Source organism: Varroa jacobsoni, unplaced genomic scaffold (assembly GCF_002532875.2).
Source record: "Varroa jacobsoni isolate VJ856 unplaced genomic scaffold, vjacob_1.0 contig01667, whole genome shotgun sequence".
In the NCBI taxonomy this organism is placed as follows: Eukaryota; Metazoa; Arthropoda; class Arachnida; order Mesostigmata; family Varroidae; genus Varroa; species Varroa jacobsoni.
This window is the reverse complement of record NW_019214674.1, coordinates 20,433-42,788: the sequence shown is the minus strand read 5'-3', so window position 1 is coordinate 42,788 and position 22,356 is coordinate 20,433. Positions and strand designations below refer to the sequence as shown.

General features: G+C 41.4%; 1 protein-coding gene across 1 annotated transcript in view; it reads left to right on the top strand.

Annotated features, from left to right (window-relative positions):
• The first annotated feature begins 5,611 nt into the window (after window positions 1-5,611).
• LOC111272144 (protein unc-13 homolog A) overlaps window positions 5,612-22,356 on the top strand; it is a 34,570-nt gene continuing 17,825 nt past the window's right edge. The window contains exons 1-11 of the mRNA XM_022853403.2: window positions 5,612-5,782; window positions 9,253-9,380; window positions 10,554-10,660; window positions 11,799-11,899; window positions 12,140-12,219; window positions 13,003-13,109; window positions 18,145-18,212; window positions 18,674-18,778; window positions 19,414-19,668; window positions 19,953-20,113; window positions 20,465-20,615. Coding sequence (XP_022709138.1) covers window positions 5,732-5,782; window positions 9,253-9,380; window positions 10,554-10,660; window positions 11,799-11,899; window positions 12,140-12,219; window positions 13,003-13,109; window positions 18,145-18,212; window positions 18,674-18,778; window positions 19,414-19,668; window positions 19,953-20,113; window positions 20,465-20,615 — 1,314 coding nt within the window. The 5' untranslated portion in view covers window positions 5,612-5,731. The remainder of the gene's footprint in view (window positions 5,783-9,252; window positions 9,381-10,553; window positions 10,661-11,798; window positions 11,900-12,139; window positions 12,220-13,002; window positions 13,110-18,144; window positions 18,213-18,673; window positions 18,779-19,413; window positions 19,669-19,952; window positions 20,114-20,464; window positions 20,616-22,356) is intronic.

Sequence of the window (22,356 nt, the reverse complement as noted above, 5' to 3'; positions counted from 1 at the left end):
TATATATATGGAAAAGCTATATTTAGCTGAAGTTTTTCGTGCTTACGGCTAGCATACTAGTCGGCCTATAGAGTTCGCCCTTCTTGGATCTTGTAGCTTGCGGACTGGTTGACCGGCAATGACCAATTAAATAGAGGGGTTTCACTGGCATCCTTCCGACAAAGAAATCCGTCAAGATAAGGCTGAGATCCTTGGATGCGTTAGAGGGGAAACTGAACTCCGTAGGTGGCTGGCGACGAAGGGCTGGCAACTCGGACGTAGCCTGCATGTATCGCGCCGCTAAGGCGGCGCATACGCAAAGCTGCGTGTCTCCATTTTTTGGGTACTGCTAGCACCGTATCTTAGTCTACTGCTGCTACTGCTGCTTCTGTTCGTGATGTTGTTGCCAGTTCAGAAAGTAGAACTCTGTTATCGACCATAGTCTTATATATCCTCATACGTGTACGTGTATTTTTGTACTTTGTGTCGTGTGACATGCAGAACTATTGAGAATCTACGTAGGGAGCATAAGCTGTTCTAAAAATCGGCCAGTAACAGGGTGCGGTAATGTGTTATCCTTCAAAAACCTTCGTAATGCGTCGTCGGCATATATTTACGCATCTAAACCAACGTAATTTCTTTTCTCTATAGTAGCAATTTTGTCAAAAAGTTATATCTGTAGTACAATACTTTGCTAGCAAGAATCTCTTTGATGGTCTTTCGTCTGTAGCGGTCTGCTAAAGTCAACGGTGACAAGTGACCACCATTACTTCTACGAATTGTCTCAATTCAACAAGATCGTCAACTTCGTTTCCTAGCATAGATGCACCCTGTCGATTCCTGCAGCTGACATTGTAATCTTTACCATTTCCACCTATTGAGTTACGCCAACGATCATGCGCAAACCCTACGTAGCCAGTTAGCGGGGGTCGTCTGTAAAAACCCGCCAAGGGCAGTGTGGCAGGTAGCTGGGCGTGTTCGGCTAAACTTACTCAAGGTAAAACTTACCGAAAGTATAAGTCAAATCGGGAAATTTCGCTAAAGCTAATCTAACTTACATCTAGTCTAAGAATAGAACGTTCAGAGGATGTAGGAAAAAAATAGAAACGAAGCGTTACATCGAAAGGCTGGATGCGCTGGCGACTGCTGCTGGGGTCTGCCGTGAGCCAAAAACCTTTCGTGGATCCAACGTCGTGCTTCTAGCGGTAGCAGCTGCGATGCATTTTCAGGCTGCTATTAATAGGATGTGGCAACGTGATGAAACTCCCACCACTACTTTACGTACCTATTTCAATATTATTATTATTATTATCTTTCCATAGGTACACATTGGGAACAGGCTTGTCTGACATCGAGCGTTTTTACCTCTATCTTTGCTACCTTCGAATGGATAGGCATTTCCACGTTCATGCATATATCTTCCATGTCATCCTTTCAGCTGCTATATCGGTATAATACTACGAGGAATTAGGTTAGACGCCATCTAGGGTAGAAGGCAGGATGTTGTTTTACTTTGGCACTACTTATCATGTTTATTTGACAGAAATAATAATAACATGTATGAAGGAAATAAGATTAGTTAGCTCTCTAATACACAACAGTTTAGGTTCATATCTTTGGCGATTGAAACAGCATATAAGAAAAACCACACAATAAAACAAAACAACTGTGATCATAACATCCCAGGGGATTTACTGCTGCTGCTGTCGTCGCCGCCGCCAAAGTGCAGAATAATGATGTTTGAGAAATAAAACGCCGACCAATGGGCTGAGGCTCACTAAACTCAAAAGCGGAGCGTCGATCTGGATGAAAACACACATGGCGGAAAGCAAAAGGCCGAAGCCTGAGGTTAATTACTTGAAGGCTGTCCGAGAGATTCAAACTTCGACGGGCTGCTCGCCTGTATGGTACTGTGCTCTGTTGTAGTGTCATCTAGCAGTATAGCGATAGCGTACGCTGTGTCACATCATGCGTACTTCCGAACACTCATTCAGCCGAAGTTTTTTCCATTGTACATTAAAAAGAGCGTACGCTTTACCGCTGTCGTCATCACCAGCAACAAACTAATGGCAGTAGCAATAACAACAACGGTAAAACTTTTATTCTTCGTGGACGTTCAGAAGCGTTAGAGACGGAAACCTCGCAAGATCAGAAGGGCGTGCTAGTAGCTACCTTGCGCCCATACACGAAGTGCACCGGCAAAGTTCTCTAGAACTACGAAAATGACTACAACCTACCTGTATAGGAAGTTCAGGCATGCTGATTTAGTCTCATATGCATATATATAACGCAGAAACGTATGATTTCAATCGATGAACACTGCCAGAAAAGCATCTCCTTCTCTACAAAATCCAAATCTCATGTGTAACTATACGACTGATCCTAACCACCACCTCAGTTCATACTAGGACATTGTCATAGGTTTAAAGTAAACCAGCCTGAAAAGGGAAGGCTAAATACGCCATTCCTTTGGTGATGCGGCATTACCTCTCCGATTTTCTTTCCGTCTTGTAGCTTGGTCATCCGTAAAATACGTACACTCTCTTTGATACTGCTAGTCACTAAGGCATTATCTGTCTCTTGACATGTTTCAAATTTTCTGCTGTATGTCGAATAGCGGCATCTATCGAGCCATCTCAGCTATATCGTGTAGTAACCTTCTTCAGTCCTGATATTTCCTTAAGGGACGGCTAACTCTGTGCATATCTACCAGTGTCGTCAGTACTACGTTGACTTGGGTCCTTTGGCGCAGCTCACTTGTTTAAGAAGTTTACTCCAATGACATTTTCTATATCAAGCTAGTTGCATTTCGTACAGATCGCAACAAAGTCATGAGCTCCTATGGCCCTTCTTGGCCGAAAACCCGAATCAAGCGAAGCTGATTTTGGTTGAGGCCGCTGAGTTGATTGTGTTGATTGAGCCCCAAGACCCCACCGACATTGAGTCGCAATTCTTATATGCCTGCTAGTGAGTCTTGGCTTGATCACGCTGCGCTACGTACCCCTGGCTGTGCTGTGCCCTTCATTGCTACTATTCAATCTCAAGTTGAAACTGCTTCATGGTAGAAGTTTCAATTGCATTAAAATGATCAGTTAAGGCGTTGCGACGGTGGCCGCGATCGCTATAGCAGAAAAGGGGCGTCATAATGGTTATTCCGCGTTTGTCGGTCATTAGAAAACGACGAAACATGATGGCCCTGGGGGTCGTTTAGCCAGTCAGTCACCTGTGTTTTGCATTTGAGGTTGATTACCAGGTAAGGGAGGCGCAAAAGCGCTGGCTGCAACACGGAATTGCGGGAGACGCAAAAATCTAATATATTATCGGAAGATAGAAAATGTTATTGCATTTTTGACTCATAGCCAACGGTGTAATGACGATGGGAATGCTACAGCTGATTGTGCCACAAGCCATGGATAATTATTATTTGAATAATATCCGTAAGCTAGTACGATAAATATTAGCCATTACCATTAAGTGGGGTGTTATGAAACAAGTTCCTAAAATAAAGACATAGACAGCTGCGAGCGCTTCAGTAATTCGTGATCTTCTTAGAAATTTGTCTCTGCCATGCTAAAAGCCACTACCGGATGATTATTAAATATGAACCGATTCATTCACACGTCGTCTCTGATCGGCTACGGTGCCCTTCATGCCTAAACGATCGCTAGCGTCAGAAGCACAGATTTATCGGTCACCGCGCCTTCGTAGACTCTGGCCCCATCACGCAGTGTAGTCCTTTAGAGAAACTAACGTCATCACAACCGGCAGTTAACTTTCGCCAGGTTCGTATTACACTCTTATTTCAAGCAGCCGACTCTTCCTTTCTCCGCCTTTTGTTGAAGCCGAGAAGCACGTTTAAGCAAACATCGCTTAGTAAAGCTAGTATAAAGCGCGGGGTTTTTCCAATAGGTTGATCTTTCGGTCAAGGAATTGGTACCGCCGGTAGCTTCTGCCGCAGCCCCACGTTACTTCGAACACCATATCTCTTTCCGGCACTCTGACGCGTCATTTATAAACGACACAAATCGATGGAGTCAAGCGGTCGGCGCGCGTTCCGAGCGATTTACGAGATAAATGAGGGCACAAACAGAAAAGAGCAGAAGTGGATTTAACGGGACGAGCAAAGGAGGGTCACAGAAGTGGGCCTATAGCGGTGAAAAGAAAGCCTTACTTAAGGCTAACTGAAAACCGAATTTTCGTTGCGGTTTCAGTAGCAATCAAAAGGGTCGATTAGTGACTGGTCTCGTCGACGGCGTCGTCCCCGATAGCTATCGAGGATAATCTTCATCATTATAAGAGCCGTCAGACAGGCGCACGACACAGTAAAACGGAACAAAGGCGCAGCAAAGGCGAAAAGAAAACTCGTTCAGGTACGACCTACTACTGAATACGCCATCTTTTGCCGCCTTCCCCTCCCCTACCTTTGAGCAAGAACTCGTCTCCCGTCACATAAGGAAATTAATCCTATTGTAATTGACCTGATCTCAAATTTTTCTCGTCTTTTGTGGGATCTGGCGCTCTGTCCTAGCAAGGAAATTTCTCGTCTCTGAAGAATAGCGTGAGAGCGTACGTAGGTCGTTCCTTTTGTGATCTCCTGACATTGATTAGCACAATGATAATTGATGTGGCTCGCGATAGTGCGTGTGGTCAAACTGAAGCACCGCATTGGGCTTTTGTATGGGCGTAGACGTCTTCGCTTAAATTAAAGAGCAACAAGCAATGATTTGAGCGAGAGCATTGTTTGTCTCTAATAATTTGGTCTTAAGGCATATATACATGTAATACGTATCGCAATTGAAAAGAAAATATAGATTTTTCTTTACGTAAATTTCAGAACACAGTCTGGCTTGGGTGCAATCTGTTTTGAACAAGTCAAAAATGAGTTAATGAAAATAACGACTATTTCTAGGGGGTGGACGTAACAGGGCGTCTGCCCTAGCAGGCGGTGTATTTCGACTATGGTCACACGCAATTGGACTTGCGAAGGCAACATTCACTGCTTTCACGCCCATACTGGGTAATCAGTTCACGATTAACGACGCTTTCATAGACGTAAATATCTATTATACTGGACATGTGGAAGCACCTAACTTCTAACAAAATAGGCCTATTCGGACGTTAAAGAATAATTAAACTACTAATTTGGCCGAGTAGTAAGTTTACGAGTAAGTTTAAAGCAAGACATATTGGAGCCACTCTAAATACGGTAGCTGATTGGTAACTTCAGTTGAGCAATGTTAGTCGATATTCTAATGAGTTTCAAAGCTCGTTTCAGCGTTTAGTGTTTATAATTGTTCTATAACACATTAAGGGCAATACTAATTCATTGTCAATTTAACGGATACAGTCACGTTAAGTAGAGGTTGACAAATTAAATGAAAATATCCCATTTTTCAAGCACTACTTGTCTGTGCGCATGCAGTAGATCTAGCAATCTACCGCGTTGTACGAAACGTTTTCAATAGAATCATACCGCCCCCATACTATATTGGCTAAGCTTTGCAACTCTACGTTATCCGCTCAACGTCGCATGCGTACAAACGCGTACGATTGACGACTGTAATCACACTAACGTTTGAATTTCTTCCGCTGTTCTTCGTCCCCCATTTGTTATCCGTTCTCGGCACTATTAACGTCACAGGGGTCTGCGGGCAGCAATCGCGATGGTGGAGGTCCTCGGAGAGGAGCTGGTGGGGCTCCTGGGGCCGTTTCTGCCGGTGGAGACAATACCTTTTACTCGAACATCGACTCCATGCCCGACATCCGGCCCAGAAGAAAGTCCATTCCTCTCGTCAGCGAACTCGTAAGTACTATTTCATTCGGGCATAGAAAGGACAAGGTACGGAAACCACGCGCCAATGCAAGGATGAAGGCTATATAAAGCGCAAATAGGTAACCAGTGAATTTATCTCTCTATGTAACAGAACAGTTACTAACAGTTTTTTGCGTGCATATTTGTCTAAGAACCGGGCATAATGTACTTACCCAGTTTTCTTCTTGATGCCACGATAGAGAAAACTCAAATAATTTATCCAGAGGATTCTAAACAAATGAATATCGGACCGTTTTTCGAGGCCATAGAAAGCTTGAAGGAAGAGGATAAACAATGTGCCAGATTTACTACTTTTATCTATCACATAATGATAATTAAGCGGTCAGCAGTTCTTACTATTACTGTTCGAGTTGTAACGAGACGTATATATATACACATATAGTTGTATGTAGATAACTCGCGGATATATTGTTGTATATAAAATAAACTAACTTTGATGTTCTTTCTGCCCTCCACCGGTCTGTCTCGACAATAGGTGCTCAAGGTATAACAAAGTTCCATTTATTCTGTATCGCTATAGAAGCGTGAGAAGTTACCCTCTGACTGTAGTAGAGCTAAACCCAGTTTTCCACACCGGACGCCATCCGGTTGGACTAAATCGATTGATTTGACCGGCTGCTTAAATAAATGAATGAATGAATTTATTTGATTGAACTTGACTGGACTGGGTCTTGGATTTTATTAAATTCAATTGGACTTTAAGTTATTTTCGCATCCTTTTTAAGCGCACTGTGTCGCTTCTTTGATATTCCACTTTCATCTAACGTTAAACACGTACATGCTACAAACACATTACAACACGTTTTCACATCGTATATATATCATGGCGTTCACACCTATCCGCACTGCAACAAAGCCGACGCGGTTCTTTGGTTGGCGTGTAAATGTTCGATTGCTTACCGGGCGCTTTCTTTCAATGAGTCTCCAACTATACTACTTGCCATGTATGTATTAACATAATTCAAATTTCATTCTGTTGCAGCGCTGCTTGCTGGCAATATGAAGAGCTTCTTGAAGACCGATAGACAATGACTAGTTTACGGCACCATTTTTTCCTCTCTTTTGAATAGAGGTGAAGATCGAGCTTAATGTGATAGTGATGATATCAGATCTTCACGGCTGTGCCTGCATCATTCATCTCATATACTGTACATGTAAATAGCTGTCCTGCTCCCGTCGTTCGATGACTGGCACATGTTAGTTCCGCTACGTAACACAGTTTCTCATCATTTACAAAAAAAAATTGCTATTGATGATCAAGAGGTTTCGTCTCTCGACGATTCTATATGTGACTAGCATACTTTTGTATTTCATTATATTTACGTTACAAGAAAGCTGTATCTTTAAGAACGGTCATTTTTCTTCGCGGTTTATAAGATTGTGTCCCAACGTTCTGCTGATGCTCGATACTGTTCCAATAGCTATTAACATATATCCTCCTAGAATTCTGTACCGGCAGTAAACTATCATATCATCACAACTTCTCATTTCTAGTGAAAGGCGCATGTATTGAAGAAGGTCAACATGAACGATGTTCACGTCCCCTCTAGCGTACGTCTGGCCATGGCGTGTACCAATATTTATTCGAGCCGTGACGTATCACGGTAATTATTTTTTTATTACATACGACCTACACTCACGTATACGCATTACAATGACACGAAATCCGTTCGCTCGAAAAAAAAACGTGGTCAAAAGAGTACAGGATTGAATATTTGCTACTGTGCGCCTGGTCGTGTACACTCTACCGAGGCATAATTCTATTGTGTCTGTATGACAAAACGATTCGTCGATAGCTTAACACGCACATGTACATTAAGCAAAATTTCGTCATTTCAGAAACATTACATCTACAAATACAGATAGCGATTGTTTCCAGTGCGGTCCTATCATTATCCGGTTGACGGGACACTAACTTCTCGATCGTCTATGGTTTCGCGATGCCCCTCTTTGCTTAGACCTGCCTCATCGTTATTTTGCAATAAGTGCCTTATAATTAGTTAGCATACCCTGTTGCTTGTATGTAATTAATGTTAGAGGTAGCAGGCTAGCGTCCACAGATTAGCGTCGTAGACGTTAATGCCATTCTGCCCTGCAAACGATTCCAACAAAGATCGTTGTGTTTTCCGCACTCTAGAGTAGTAACGTCCATACCCCCCTTCGCGCTTTGCGCATGCCAATTGGACTTGATCTATAATTTGTTTGATTTTATAGAATTTTCGACATTTTTACAATTGTTTGGCAACACGTTCCGTTTATCGTAGCTTTCTATTTTCTAAATAGTCAAAAACAGAGCGATAGGCATTAGATTCTACAATAGAAAATTGTTTGAAAATTATCGAGCTACTGCGAAAAGCCATCATTAACTCGCAATGGTTGCCAATGATTTCGAATTGGCTCATATAGAGGATAATCCTAGAAAATGCGACTAGACTAAAATTATATTGGGTCACTCACAGTTAGCTCAGTCTCGGTAACGGGCACGCAACGCGTGTCACGGACCCAACGGATACAATTTGAACGCGAGACATATACATTTACATGTAAAATCGCGCTTTGTACATAAATGCTGCATTTTAATTAATCGACTAAGTTGATTTCGTTTGAAAAGTTGTCCATAGTTACTCTTTCAACGAACAAGATTAGCACCAGCTTCGTTGGCTTATTTTGCACAAACGTGAGCGCTCACGGTCGATTGTTCAAGAGGTTCCGCATCTTATGGGATTATCTTCAGTCAATCTTCTGCACGCTTAGGTTACATGCCAAAGAATTGCTACGATCGGGTGGACAGTTCCCAATACAACTTCGTACCACCATCACGATTTGGATGGACGCGGTGAGATCGTTTTGTTCAGGATGTTTGTGAGGTACCAGCCGGTTCTCTCCGACAGCCTGTTTATAATCTGCAATAGGCTCTGTTTACTGATAAAAGAAGGTTGATTCGTAGCCATATATTTCTGCGATCATACCGATCTGCCGTTCCGCCGGTTTTATTGCCATATATGTATATATATAGCAATAAAACCTAGCATTTTTCCTCGACTGAAGTCTGCCCCATCGAAGCAATACTTAACACGAACGCACTGCATTTGACCTGTACAATCTTCTGTGCTATCGTTCTATATTTTCGTGAATGGATGCTTTGTTCGCTAAACTAGACACTGCTACCGCTCTGTGCTGAGTTAGCATACTCGGGATGAGCAAATCTAATAGTTTTCGCGTGTTCTACTTACGCTGGCCTTCGCCCTGGAACGATGGATTGTCCTGTCGTCGCCACGCTCCCCTATATTTATGCCCGACGCCCAAACGTTGCGCCGCGTCTCGTGTATCCAATGAACGTCTCGGCCTCGGATCGGTCCCGTTCAATAAATGCAACCCCGCACGGTCCGTTCAACTTGATTCACGTGACCATCTAATACGAACCGGTCTGAACTGAATAGACGATGGCGGCAACGAAGCGCAATGCTGGTATCACACCAGCGGTGACTCGTCCGTCGTTAAATGACGAAGAACTCAAAATGCACGTGTATAAGAAAACTCTACAGGCGCTTATCTACCCGATCAGTAGGTCAGTATAATATAGATGTAGAAGATGAAAGTGTCACGTAGGTGTTCAAAATCTCCAGGAGAGGGGTCTTTTTTTGCTGTAAAACAATCACAGATTTATAGTACGGGCCAAAAAAATGACGAGCTTGACGCGGCACGTTGCTTGCACTATTATAATAAGTAGCGTAATTTGCGAACGAATAAATAATGAATTACTAAGCTGATTTTTTTGTCGGGAGATCCACCGGGAGAGCCCGTGTGGGCGAGATGCACGGGGTTCCATTTCACTACCAAAGATGCGAACATATTTAAATAATAGACGACTCGGCAGAAAATGACCGAGATCTTGTATCGGAGCAGCTGATTATCAGCTTCCTAGCGAAAGAAGGAAGGAGAAAGGTTTTTTGTCCGACCCAAATCACAATATGACAATATATGAAAGGGAAAATACATAAAAATCTTCTAAGTTGTCTGAGTGGTTTTATATTCGTTCATCTAACAATAGGGCGGTGTAGCGTCAGGAAACTCAGGTATGATTTGCATTTCAAGCTAAAAGTACAGAAAGAGCCGTTTACCTTCTTTGCGAATCGCATTATGAAATGAATATTGTTACTTCATTACATTCGCGGTAGAACTGAACGGCAAACCTTTAAGGCCACTTGTTACATTTACATAAAAAAAAAAGGCCAAGGAATATACAACGAAGAACAGCCCGAGCTATAACGTGCTTGACGTAGCTATCCCTTTGAGACTTTGAAGTAGGACATGACTAATTTTACGTAGCCTCGTTTTCCATTGGTGGTTCTAATAGTATAACTATTTTATTCAAACATTGTCGCAGTGTTGTCAAGGTAAGGTTTTTCCTAAGACGTCCAGATGTGCAGTTTAGGACGTACCGTGCACTACGAAAGAGATATTTGGACACTGTTTAGGCGTTAATTTTATTATTAACGATTATCTATAATCAGTATTCATTACTAAGGCGTTTAGCATTCTCAACGCAAGCAAAAATAGGTTCTGTATTTGTGTTGAATTTTTGAAAAACGACACGAAAATATAGAACCATTTAACAAGGCACATGTTTTTAGCGTCAAGCAGTAATACTTGACAAATGAGTCGCTTGGCGAACGTCTCATCATACTATATGGTCGATTAAATAACTTACCTATATACTGTTGATATATTTGTTTTTTAGCACCACTCCGCACAACTTCCAATCGTGGACCGCCACGTCTCCTACCTATTGCTACGAATGCGAAGGACTGTTATGGGGGATCACAAACCAGGGACTTCGTTGCACAGGTATATTATATAAACTGGCGATAAAAACCGCAATACTAATTGTAGCTGTTTCTTGTGATTTGTCACAATGTACGGATTATTTTAGCACGTACTTGTAAGTACACCAGTTCTCTTGCCAACGAAATAGCCGGCTTTTTAAATTTCGATTAAAAGTTGGGTCCCCTACTCATAAGCCTTACGTCTGGCTGTAATATTCAAGTATAGCGAGCCATGTGTAAATTACATGCGAAAGCTGGCAAAAACTAGGTGATACCTACGTAATGAGGACCAAGGAACTATTTGTATGCAATATGTCGTTGTTTAGTTCTTTAAAGAACTTTTAACAACAATGTGTTCTTCTAACGTCGCAGTGTAATTAGTAATCGTATGTAATCGGTTATTTTCAAGTTACCAAATGTGTACATTTGTAAAAGTTCATAAATTGCCATAAGACCTCTAGACTAAAAAAGCTAACAAATGTGTAGAGCACTATCGCAGTAGCAGTTCCAGAGAAGTCCATAATAATAAACGTGGTTTTGGACGTAAAATTTGAATTACTACAATTCATTTTACGTGGACATATCGAATATTTCGGGGATATGTTGCCTGCCATCACTCTGCAAAGGGGCATATAGTTACAATGGGTTCTGGAGCACGAACCTGAACCGCTAAGCCAACCTTAATGTGCGGTGAAACACAGTATAGATAAGAAGCAAGATTGATAAAGTAATAGATACGATCGAGCATTTCGTATCACTGTCACTTGTTCAAATGAAAAACTTATAGTTGCTAGCCGTAAAAACAACACAGAGCTAACGGTGACTTCGTGCGGCCTATCTAGGATAACTTATTCATGTCATACAAAAATGAAAAGGCGTCGCTTCTATTTGGGATGTTTGAAATCATTAAATTGAGCCAATAGGCCTCCAGACCTGTCTCGATTCCCTTGAACGACACACTAATAACAAACAAGGTTGAAAATAGGACTTTTCAGTTCGGAAAAAAAAAAAAGTTGTAAAACGTTCATATATCACTACTGCATCTACTTAATAAAGTACACGAAGGCTAGACGTTACCAATAGTTATTCTAGTTAGTAACTAACTATGCAAACACGAACTCCTCATTAACGTCTATTTTATGCCTTGTTTGTTTATACAGAATGCGGCGTAAAGTGTCACGAGAAATGTAAGGATCTGCTCAACGCCGATTGTCTTCAACGGGCAGCTGAAAAATCCTCAAAGCATGGAGCAGAAGATAAGGTATATTAAGTAAACACCACCGAATCATCTTAGTACATAAGAGACTTCTGTTTACACTTTAGTTTAGAAATAACAAATCGCTCCTCTATTACCGAACAAGCACCCGGAATAAAATCTGCACTGGGTTCGGAAAGAATTTACATAGGTACATTCTTAAGGGATAAACTTATCAAGTATAGCTAACTTAGTGCTAACGGCACACGAAAATTCAATCTGTAATTTCCACTATTTTTTCTTTAGGCCAATTCGATCATCACGGCAATGAAAGAGAGGATGAAAGTCCGAGAGCGAGATAAACCAGAAATTTTCCAGTTAATCAGGTACCAAATTTTTTTGCATGACTGAACAAACATTGCGTGCGCGCTTGTTGACGTAAACTTCGAAATGTCTATTGGAGCTACACGTTACTTGTTGTAGGTTAATATAGAATATGACAGTTCAATCATTATCTGATACTTCTATAGAAGATTAGAAGGCTTTGAAGGGAAACTTTGTTTAGGTTATTACAATTATAGTGTCGCTAAAAACGGGAAAAGTTTTTCATTACAGACTTGCAGATTTTAGAAAACCAGGTGATGATTGATAAAAAAGAAAAATAAAAAAACCATGTGATAAATTGTATCCCGATTTTCCATACAAAATATTATAAACATAATAAGAGTATACATAGAAATATTCAAAACTTCTGCAGATAGCGTAGTTAGATGAGAATCTATATGTTCCGGGAATATAATCGACGCGCAGAAAAAATAACATTGCGAACTTCACTAATTTGTCAGTTGTGAACGTCTACCACTCAGAGCAAGATTTTGCGGAAACCAAGATTATCACCCACGACGTGCCTGCTTCTTAACTACGTTGCGTATTTGTTCGCGCTCATAGTGCATCTTAGTAAAAATAGAAATTTCACGTTCTATCGCGCTTTCCCATTATTCATTTTTATTTCAACAATTTTTAACAAAATGTGTGTGTATGTATGTGTCTGTGTGACCATTATTCCAATATATTTTTACCACAACTCCCCGCTTCTTCAACAACTTCTTTCTACCATTCAACCACGATGTGACTGATACCACGACGATACCGTCGTTGGACCTATATAGGTGCGTCTTCAACGTAGACATCAAGAGCCATGCGGGACATCTAAAGGCAGTTAGGCAGTCTGTTCTCGATGGCACGTCCAAGTGGTCTGCCAAGATCGCCATCACCGGTAAGAACCCCAAGAGGAATGTCGACCTCGGCCCACGAACTGGGCTCGGAAATGCTCAGCATCCTCTTACTGTTTCTATATTTGCCTAGCTACAAATGTATTGCAACAGTTTCCTGCGGCTGCTGCTGCTGTCATCGTTGTAAGCACGTGGTCGTCAATTCAGTCAGCAGCTGAATGCGTTCCACCATCAAACAGGCACCGTTCCACTGCGTGATCACCTCTGATACTGTGACACCTTCCTTGCTAAATCCGAATCCCTCGATTAGCACCGAAACGTTATTTCCCTGTTGTGTTAGTTTGTATTACTTCTGTGGTTGTGCGGTTCAATAATGCTTTAACAAACACATGTGATATATTCAGGTATCACCCGGACGCTCATTCGATATCGTTTACTGGTGTTGCCCCCTGCCAGCGATTGATCACCTGAGAAATGCCCAAACCTGTCGTTTGAGTGTTCGCCTCCTTTCTTCCCATATCCGTACCATTATTACGATAATCGTTTTTTATTATTTGTTATTACTTTTTCTCGTGGTCTTTCGCATATCAGGCCTTGTTGTCTGTATGTAGAATTGGCAGGCGTTGCCTAAAACATGATCGGCCTTTTGACTGAGTGTACGAAGAATGCTATGAAGAACTGGAGAACGTTAACTCTGAATCTGCTGGTCGACATGGAGCAACGAAGATTATTTGCAGCCTGGGTGTCAATGGATACTGTTATGGTTACTCGCGGTGTCCCGAATGAGGGACGATGACCACAGTCATAAGTGTTGATGTAGCTGTTAAGGTTCATGTTTTGATCGTTATGCTTAGAGGTTGATTAGTGATTTATGAATAGGGTGTGCGTCTACGTAGCGACGCGTGAGATAAGCATTGCCTCTGTGTTTGCGTCGAGAAACAAGTGACACTGAACAGTCCTGTATGTTTCGAAAGCGTTGGGGGAACGAAGTCCAGCGAACGCCTTGTGTTATGTTGTAGACTGCATTGAAATTTCGACATTTCGCACACCTGAACCAGGTTTATAGTTCGATAGATCTCTATACAGACAGTGGTGAACACCAATTCCAGTCACTTCAAACGAGGCTCCCTAATGCAAAACACAAACAACTATTAGCGTAGCTAAAATCGCGTTATAATAGATAAATATCGAAATGACCAAGCCCTATGCACACATAGATTATCCTATCTTGAATATGACATATCCTTATTTCTCTTAATACTTCTATAAATAGAAGAAACTCAGATAGTAAATATGAATACATTTATATCTGTAGTGGTTAGATTAAAAAATCTATTCTTTGTCGTTACTAGAGAAAATACTATAGCGTATGTAAAACTTGACCTCATACAGGACCAGGTAAAGGCATCTGTCTCGGAACCTTGTTGTTTCGCTCAGCGCTACACAAAACGTGACTGATGATTGTTATACAGTGAAATCTTTTAATATCATACAGACAATGCGTGCAGATAAAAATTTTCGATGACTTCTGGCACACTTAATGCCAAGCCCTAAACGTTAACTGCATATAAACAAATCAACATAAAATAGATCATTCTCATCTTCTATCACTGTGACTATTCTTTCTGGCATTGAGGTAACATACGTATGTACGTGTACTCAACCTTAGATCATTTTTCTCAGCCAATCCGAATGCGGGGGTCGATCAACAAACCCATGTCTCGTTCAAACTAGTTGTTTACTATCAAACTCCTGAAACACAGCCCGCGCGACAAGCTTCAATCCAATCAGAAACAAAAACAGCGTTATGCGTACCAGCGTGTTCCGTATCATCTTGACGAGCCGCGTTATCATGAAGTAATCGTTCGTATTCTCCGTACACAGTCCATCGCGGTTCACTGAACCAGAAAATTCACATAAAGCAATGATTCGAAAACATATATTTGTGACCGTTTATGCAGATTTGCGTGCATGTAAGTGGACTACCAGATTTCCATTGTATTGTCATCAATGCTTTATCACGTATCTTCCGTATTAAGCTACCGGGATCTCACTACAAGTACCATTTTGATTTGTTACTAACTTTACTATTTTTACTCTTGTTATCGATCTTAGTAAAATAACTCGCGCATTGTCGCCACTGTTGCGATCATTGTTGTTATGTGTTCATCGTTATTACGGGTTGTTGTTATTGCTTTTGTCATCGATGTACGGCGTATGTGTGTATTCTTTGAATTTGTGTCCGGTGTATTTACGTACAACCGTCAGGCTGACCTTCACGGTGGACCCCGACACGCATATCGAGGCGCTGCAGCAGGCCGAGGAATCCATTTTCGAAGGAACCTCAAATTGGGCCTGCAAAATTGCTATAACAGGTACAAATATCGCAGGGCAGGCCCCAGCTTTTTTTGGCCCTAAGACAAACAGCTTTAGAGAGCACGATAAACAGCCGGCAACAAACACTATACGAATCACACTATTCTGGTAGCTCGAACAATTGAAACAAATATTCTATTAAGACATTAATTAGCGCGCAAACATCTCATGCGAGTAGTATTTCCGGTTTTTGCACAGTGTAGTTAAACAGCACGGGACCCTTCCTTGGTCTCCCATTCGAGCTCTCCCCTTATTTGCAATTTTGTCTTCGTAGAACCCATTTGTTTAGAAAGTACCTTCCATCTTCTCTCCAACAACGCTTATACCTACGTTGCTGGCACCTCTCGATTCGCTATCGGCGCAAAAAATCATTTCTGGATGCGAGCCTGTGGCGGAAGCTATAATTCGTAACGGGCTTACTGCTATTCTTGGGTCTGTCGCCTGGTAGGCCAAGGTGCACACACTTGTAACCTGAACAACATACAGGATGTTTCAAAAATGGAACACAGTTTAACTGCTTACAACTTCAATTCTGATTAATATAAAATTAATATTTAAGCTCGCAAGGTATTTTAGGAAAACTGTATAATTTTCCTTCCAGTCATAGATGTTGAAAATAATTATTCTTCTGATCAGTACACTGTAAAGCGTAGTAAGCTATTGAATTGCAAACTTTAACAAGCTTTTCAATCTTCGGGTGCCGTCATTTTCTGGCGTGGACCTCAGCTTCAAAGTATCCCTACAAGAACAGATTTATGGGTGTCAGGTCAGGGGAACGGAGGCCCATTCTGAGATACATTTCCAACTCATCTGTTTAAAAGCTTCTTATTAAGATCTGTACATATATCACGATGTTAGTATATAGACGTTCCATTCTATTAGAAGTTGGATTCGCTATCTTCACCGAATGCATGGAAAAACAGTTCCCCGTAGTAAAATCAAGTAATTGGCATCAGTCACTGCAGTGTTAAAAAACGGTTGAAAAAGTTACATAGAATACACGTTTTTGGGACATCGTATAGCTTTTATTTCGTGGTGGTTATAATCATAGCAGTAGCTAAAATAGCTACAAATCAACCTACTAACTAAATAACAGGGTGATATTTTTCTTTGTTAATGCCAATGGTTTCTCCTATGCGCATTATGGTCTTTGTAGAAACAATCAAAGGTGTTTTGATTTACAAACTGCGCCCACCATCCCATAGATATAGAAGTAGACTTAGCAAACAAACCAGCGGTATCGTTTCGGCGCCTCCCATCGCTGTCAAACCTAGAAGGCTGTGCTGGGTTTCAAACAGGGACTATTTCGAGGGTCTGGTAAAATGCTGTAAATCGTTTAGACTCAAAACGAGAGAGGATGCTTTTAAGAGGCACACAAATAGAATTGTGTTCATGATAATAAAGGTGACAACTCTCCACAAACAAGCAGTGAGTACGCTATATTTGTTCCGATCTTATTCGCTGTATGTAGCAGTTGATTATGGGTGTGTGGCCCATAAGTTTTCAGCATTTCACATGAATTAACCGAATATATTTAGAAAAAATGTAGTTCCTTTTTAGGCTCATAGTGCATTGCTCTAATAAATGCTTTGGCACTATTTTTGGGCATGTTTCGCACTTATGGGCGTACAAACAAAACTAAGAAGCTACTTTAAGCTGTGTACAGAAATTTAAAAAATTGCAGCCCGCCTCTTGACATAGAAATACTAGATTCCTCCGTGTTGGTTGACAGTCTTATGCTGGAAATACCTGAACTGGAGTGGTGTTTCACTGTCTCGATCTGAAGAAAAATACATTGCAGTTTGTCTTAAGCACATAAACATAAAAAAAAAGATGGCTGACAAGTTATGCTGTGTTCATGTAGCATTGTAACTTTTACTGCTAAGAATACATGTCTGTTTCGTTTCGATTTTATAGAACAGACGATAATATGAAACGTTTTAATTTAAAAGTGACACTATGGCGAAATTCCTCTATTTCCCTGGGCAGATTGCAGTTGCTTGTAGATGACCCCATTATTTTAATACATCGTGAAATGAGGCAAAGTCGGAAAGGAATAACAACATTTTTCCTGTGAATCGAGTACACTTCAGTAGACCGTTTCTCTAAATACCTATTTTTTTTGACTGAGAGATTGAAGAATGAAGGCATTTTCATTTCTGCGAACAACTTCAAAAGACGCACCTGCGCCTTCGGGCGATATGTCTCTTTGTGGACCAGCGCTGACTTTCATAAAAGATAGATACGCCGAATAAGCTTTCCTATACACTATCATTGCACTAGTATTATGCTATTTAACAGCACATACTAAAATTTGCTCTCCATGGAATGTTTCTTATGTACGTTATAACATGCAGATAAGAGTCTCAGTATTGTATGAGTTGAACAGGTGCATAGTATGCTCATGCATTGCTTGTCTGTCCGTGCGAACTGCTGAAGTCCTTTCAAAGCTCCTGTTTTTAGGGCTCTCACAGTTGAGGGAATCACGAATGACGAACGGACGCCTCTGTATATCCTTAAGGTTGCCAAGCATTGCATATTATCGTTAATGCTTTTCTCATTTTTCTCTGACTGCCCTTGATTCCTGATTCTTCGTTTTTTTCAAGACCTAGATATGGAGCGATCCTTAGTCGGCCAAAATGCATGTGAAAATATCAGTAATTAGATTTGTAATGGGCCTAACATGAACTTACGGATTTGCAGTCATATGTGCGCAGGGTCTAATTGCCAAAGATAAAAGCGGCACCAGTGACCCCTACGTGACAGTCCAGGTAGGTGAGACCGCGTGAATCCTCTTCCGTGATCAATATTTTGGCATCCCTTATACACTGTGTCTTTACTAATTAAAATAATGTCTAATTTAACTACTCAGTCATATAAATTGACTTTATTCGAAAGGAACAGGTTTGTATTCTACCAAGAGGCGAACTTGTATCATAGCACAATCAATGATTACCTCACTCCTTGTTAGTGTCTATCGACTATCAGGTAACTGGCTAAGGCCATGTAGACGCCTGGGCGAACCAAAGAATCATTGCTGTAGTGATCCACTTTTCATCTCCATTTAGAAATGATTGGCCCACTTTTTGCTTCTTAATAAACCAGCCGGTGTTTTCATAACTACCATACCACGCTGACTTTAGATATATTTGTATGGAGACACTTGTGTGTTTCGGTGCAGTTGGAGGAAAAATGAACTAAACCTTATTTGTTTACTATCTGCTGGTCTTAGGTGGGAAAGACAAAAAAGCGGACGCGCACTATGGCCAGGGATTTGAACCCGGAGTGGAATGAAAAATTTTACTTCGAGTGCCACAATTCTTCCGATCGCATCAAGGTCAGTAGGTCACCCAAGATAGTTCCTTTACCCTGTACATTTTTCTCAGTAGTACTAGTTTATCGTGTGTACACACTGTCCCATGAATGTCTCCCTCATAGCAGAGGTACTTTGGTCACTTATATTTAATAAAACGCTGAATAGAGGCTACAGGAGAATTTTGTGAATCGTTTGGCTTAGTTGCGCCTGGTACCTCTGTAATGCGCTATAGTGCTTATGTTTCGTAGAAGCTTTTACTTCAGTTCTTTTGCCATTGTGAAGAACGCCTGATAGCTTGCCCCTAAAGAACATCAGCTTAGTCGGAAGCTATTCAATAACGGGAGAATAGAGAAGCGGAAACGACCAGAGTTCTTTCTAGACGATCTTGGCAGCAATACAGACCCACTTGCTCCCCGTATGTGCTGAGCTGCTGTCCCAAAGAGCGTTGTCCTTGAATGGCGGCCAAGTGCCGTTGTATGCCAAATGATGTGTTATCGTTGCGACAACAGAGTAGTTGAAGAACGTGCGGAAGCGCTAATCTTCCTACCATTCCGTGGTACATATAATTAACGCTTCATGAGTTTATCAAATCCGTTGTTAAAGGACAACTTGTCGATCGTTATCGTATTGTTCATCAATTGCAACCTCGTTAACAGGTGCGAGTCTGGGACGAAGACAACGACTTGAAATCGAAGCTGAGGCAAAAACTGACACGGGAATCGGACGATTTTCTTGGTCAGACCATCATCGAAGTGCGTACCCTTTCCGGCGAGATGGACGTATGGTACAATCTGGAAAAACGAACAGACAAGAGCGCTGTATCAGGCGCCATCCGGCTTCACATTAGCGTCGAGATTAAGGGCGAAGAGAAAGTGGCGCCTTACCATGTACAATACACCTGCCTCCACGAGGTAGGAGGGTAAAACTGACATGGATAAACTGAAAAACTAAGCAGAACAAACAAAAATTCCATTTTTAATCTTTGTTGATATTGTTTTTGTGCAATCGACACACCACCTTCCCGCCAAGATTCGCAACAAGGCAAAAAAGGACATCTAATATGGAATATAAATACATTTTTAGGCCAATCATGTGTTAATCAACAACGTCACTCGTGCAGTTAGGCCAATAGTGCATTTTGATTATGAGAAAACCATTGAATTTTTGCTGCTACCGTTTGTTTTTCGTTCTGCAGAATCTGTTCCACTATCTGTGCGAACAAAACGCTGGAGCCGTCAAATTACCGGAAGCTAAAGGAGATGAGGCTTGGAAGGTGTACTTCGAAGAAAACGCCGAAGAAATCGTCGACGAATTTGCTATGAGATATGGCATTGAGTCAATTTACCAAGCAATGACGTAAGCAAAATAAAATAGAACTAAAATGCGCTAGACAGTTTCGATCCCGTATTGGAACACAAAAAAACTAAGTGGTAAATTTTTCCTTTTTTTTTGGTAAAAAAATTAATGAGGATTTCCGGTACTTCAATCGCTTTTCTCCATCTGGGTAAATTTCACTGATAACTTTAACTTAACTTTATCTGTTTTCGTTATGCTCATTTCATGCGTATCCTGTCATTGTCTCGCTATTTAAACCCGCTCGATCGGTGTTACCGTATCGACTTTAAATAAACGTTGACGGCGGCATCGTTTGAACCTAACTCGTCGTAAATCAAACCATTTCTTCTGATGTAATTACTCAATGTACAGTCATTTCCACTGCCTTTCGACGAAATACATGTGCCAGGGTGTGCCGGCTGTTATGAGCACCTTGTTAGCCAACATCAACGCCTATTACGCGCATACGGCGGCTTCTTCCGCTGTATCCGCCAGCGACCGATTCGCCGCGTCCAACTTTGGGGTATATATATTTTCACATACATTCCATAGAGGCGTTGCCCTTTAATCTACTGTGCCCATTCCGCTATTGCTATATGGGCAACGGCACTTTTTATAAATAAAAAGAGTTCTTTACGTAAGTAATTATTTTTGGTCAAAGAAATACATTATGGAACTTTACTTTACTAGAAAGACAAAGCATGTATAGCTTTAGAAAAAAAAATGAGTAAATATACTAAATATACATATCATGGCCAAAAACTAGGTCGAAACACAAACAGTACAAATCTATTAAAAACATGGGTTGACTGAACAGTAAAACTAATGAAAAAAGTAGTACATAACAAAGAAAATCGACGGAATATAAATAAGAATAAAATGGAAAATTCTTACTTTCATTTATTGTTATCCAAACGCTAAGCGAAAGGCTACGGAACGGTAAAAGCTACTGGTACCAGGCGGTCTTTCGCTGCAGCCTTCAACCGCAAGCTTTGTACACGATTGTCAATTGGGTTTTATAATCGGCGACCTTGTATCTTGTGACATTCATCGTTGGTTTTTTTTTCGCTCCGATTATGCCCCGATTCCTCACGTGTATATGGATTTACGTTTCGTATTATATACTGTGGGACTAAGTTTTGATCGTGTCTATACTGTGATTGACTGTGCGTTTCAAATAATCGTTTGTGCTAGCCTACGATAACAGTGATTCTGTATTGTAATCTTAATATATTCAAGTAATAATCTGCACTAGGCACTCGCTTGATTACGCCCCACTCTATAGGGAGCATTGTTAGCTAGAGCATTCTGGAAGCATTTTAGATCACGTTCATGTCATCATATCATAAGCTTAACTAGCAATTATTAGCGTTGCCATTGCTATCTATGCTTACAACGTTGTCTCTCTTGAAGATCCGCTTGTCGTATAAGTCGGAAGTAGCGTTTCTGGCTTTGTCTTCAGTGTCTGTTAGCCAACCAGGTCGAACACCGCTCTCAAATAATCCTTAGGTATCGCACTTTACCCTTCGTTAAACGGCGTATGCGCGAACTGATCCTGTGCAATGGCCTCGGGATAAGGACAATTGGAGGAGGGCTTGGAAGCCAACTCTTTACGGGCACCAGACGAGCGAACATTTGACCCAGCTAATCCAGCGATAAAAGTAAAAGCAACCAATTGCGCTCTCTTCGGAAATTAGCCATTGACGTTAGATGGACACAGCTTCTGCTACTGCTCTCAGATTGGCTCACGGCTGTGCACCTCTGGCGTACCCATTGTCTGTGCGAGCAACGTTCGGTCATCGTGAAATAGAGATGGATAAACGAACTTTGCATATATGTAAAGTTGGTCAAGTAAGTGATAGTCAAGATCCATATATATAGACCTAGCACCGGCACAGATACTATTTATTCAAGCAACACCTTGTCCAACAGCGACGAAAACTGCTAAGTTTGTTAACACAAGCCGTAACATTTGGCTGCACTGCCCACGTATGGTCCCAACATGCGGCCTAGAGGCGTCCACGCTCTCACTGTATAACTGCCAGTCGTCCAGGCACGCGGGACCCTCCTCTGGGGTTCGCTATAACGGAGTCGCGCGATTATCTTCTACATTACCGAGCCGCGTTGTGAGCCTGCGACGTCTGCTCCGCCGGCTTAAGACCGAAGACGGCGCTCGCTCTTGCGCATTTAGAAGTCACTAGCAGTCGCTCATTTACTAGTCTGGGCCACATTGCAGTACGCATCCCACACAAAGAGTAACAAAC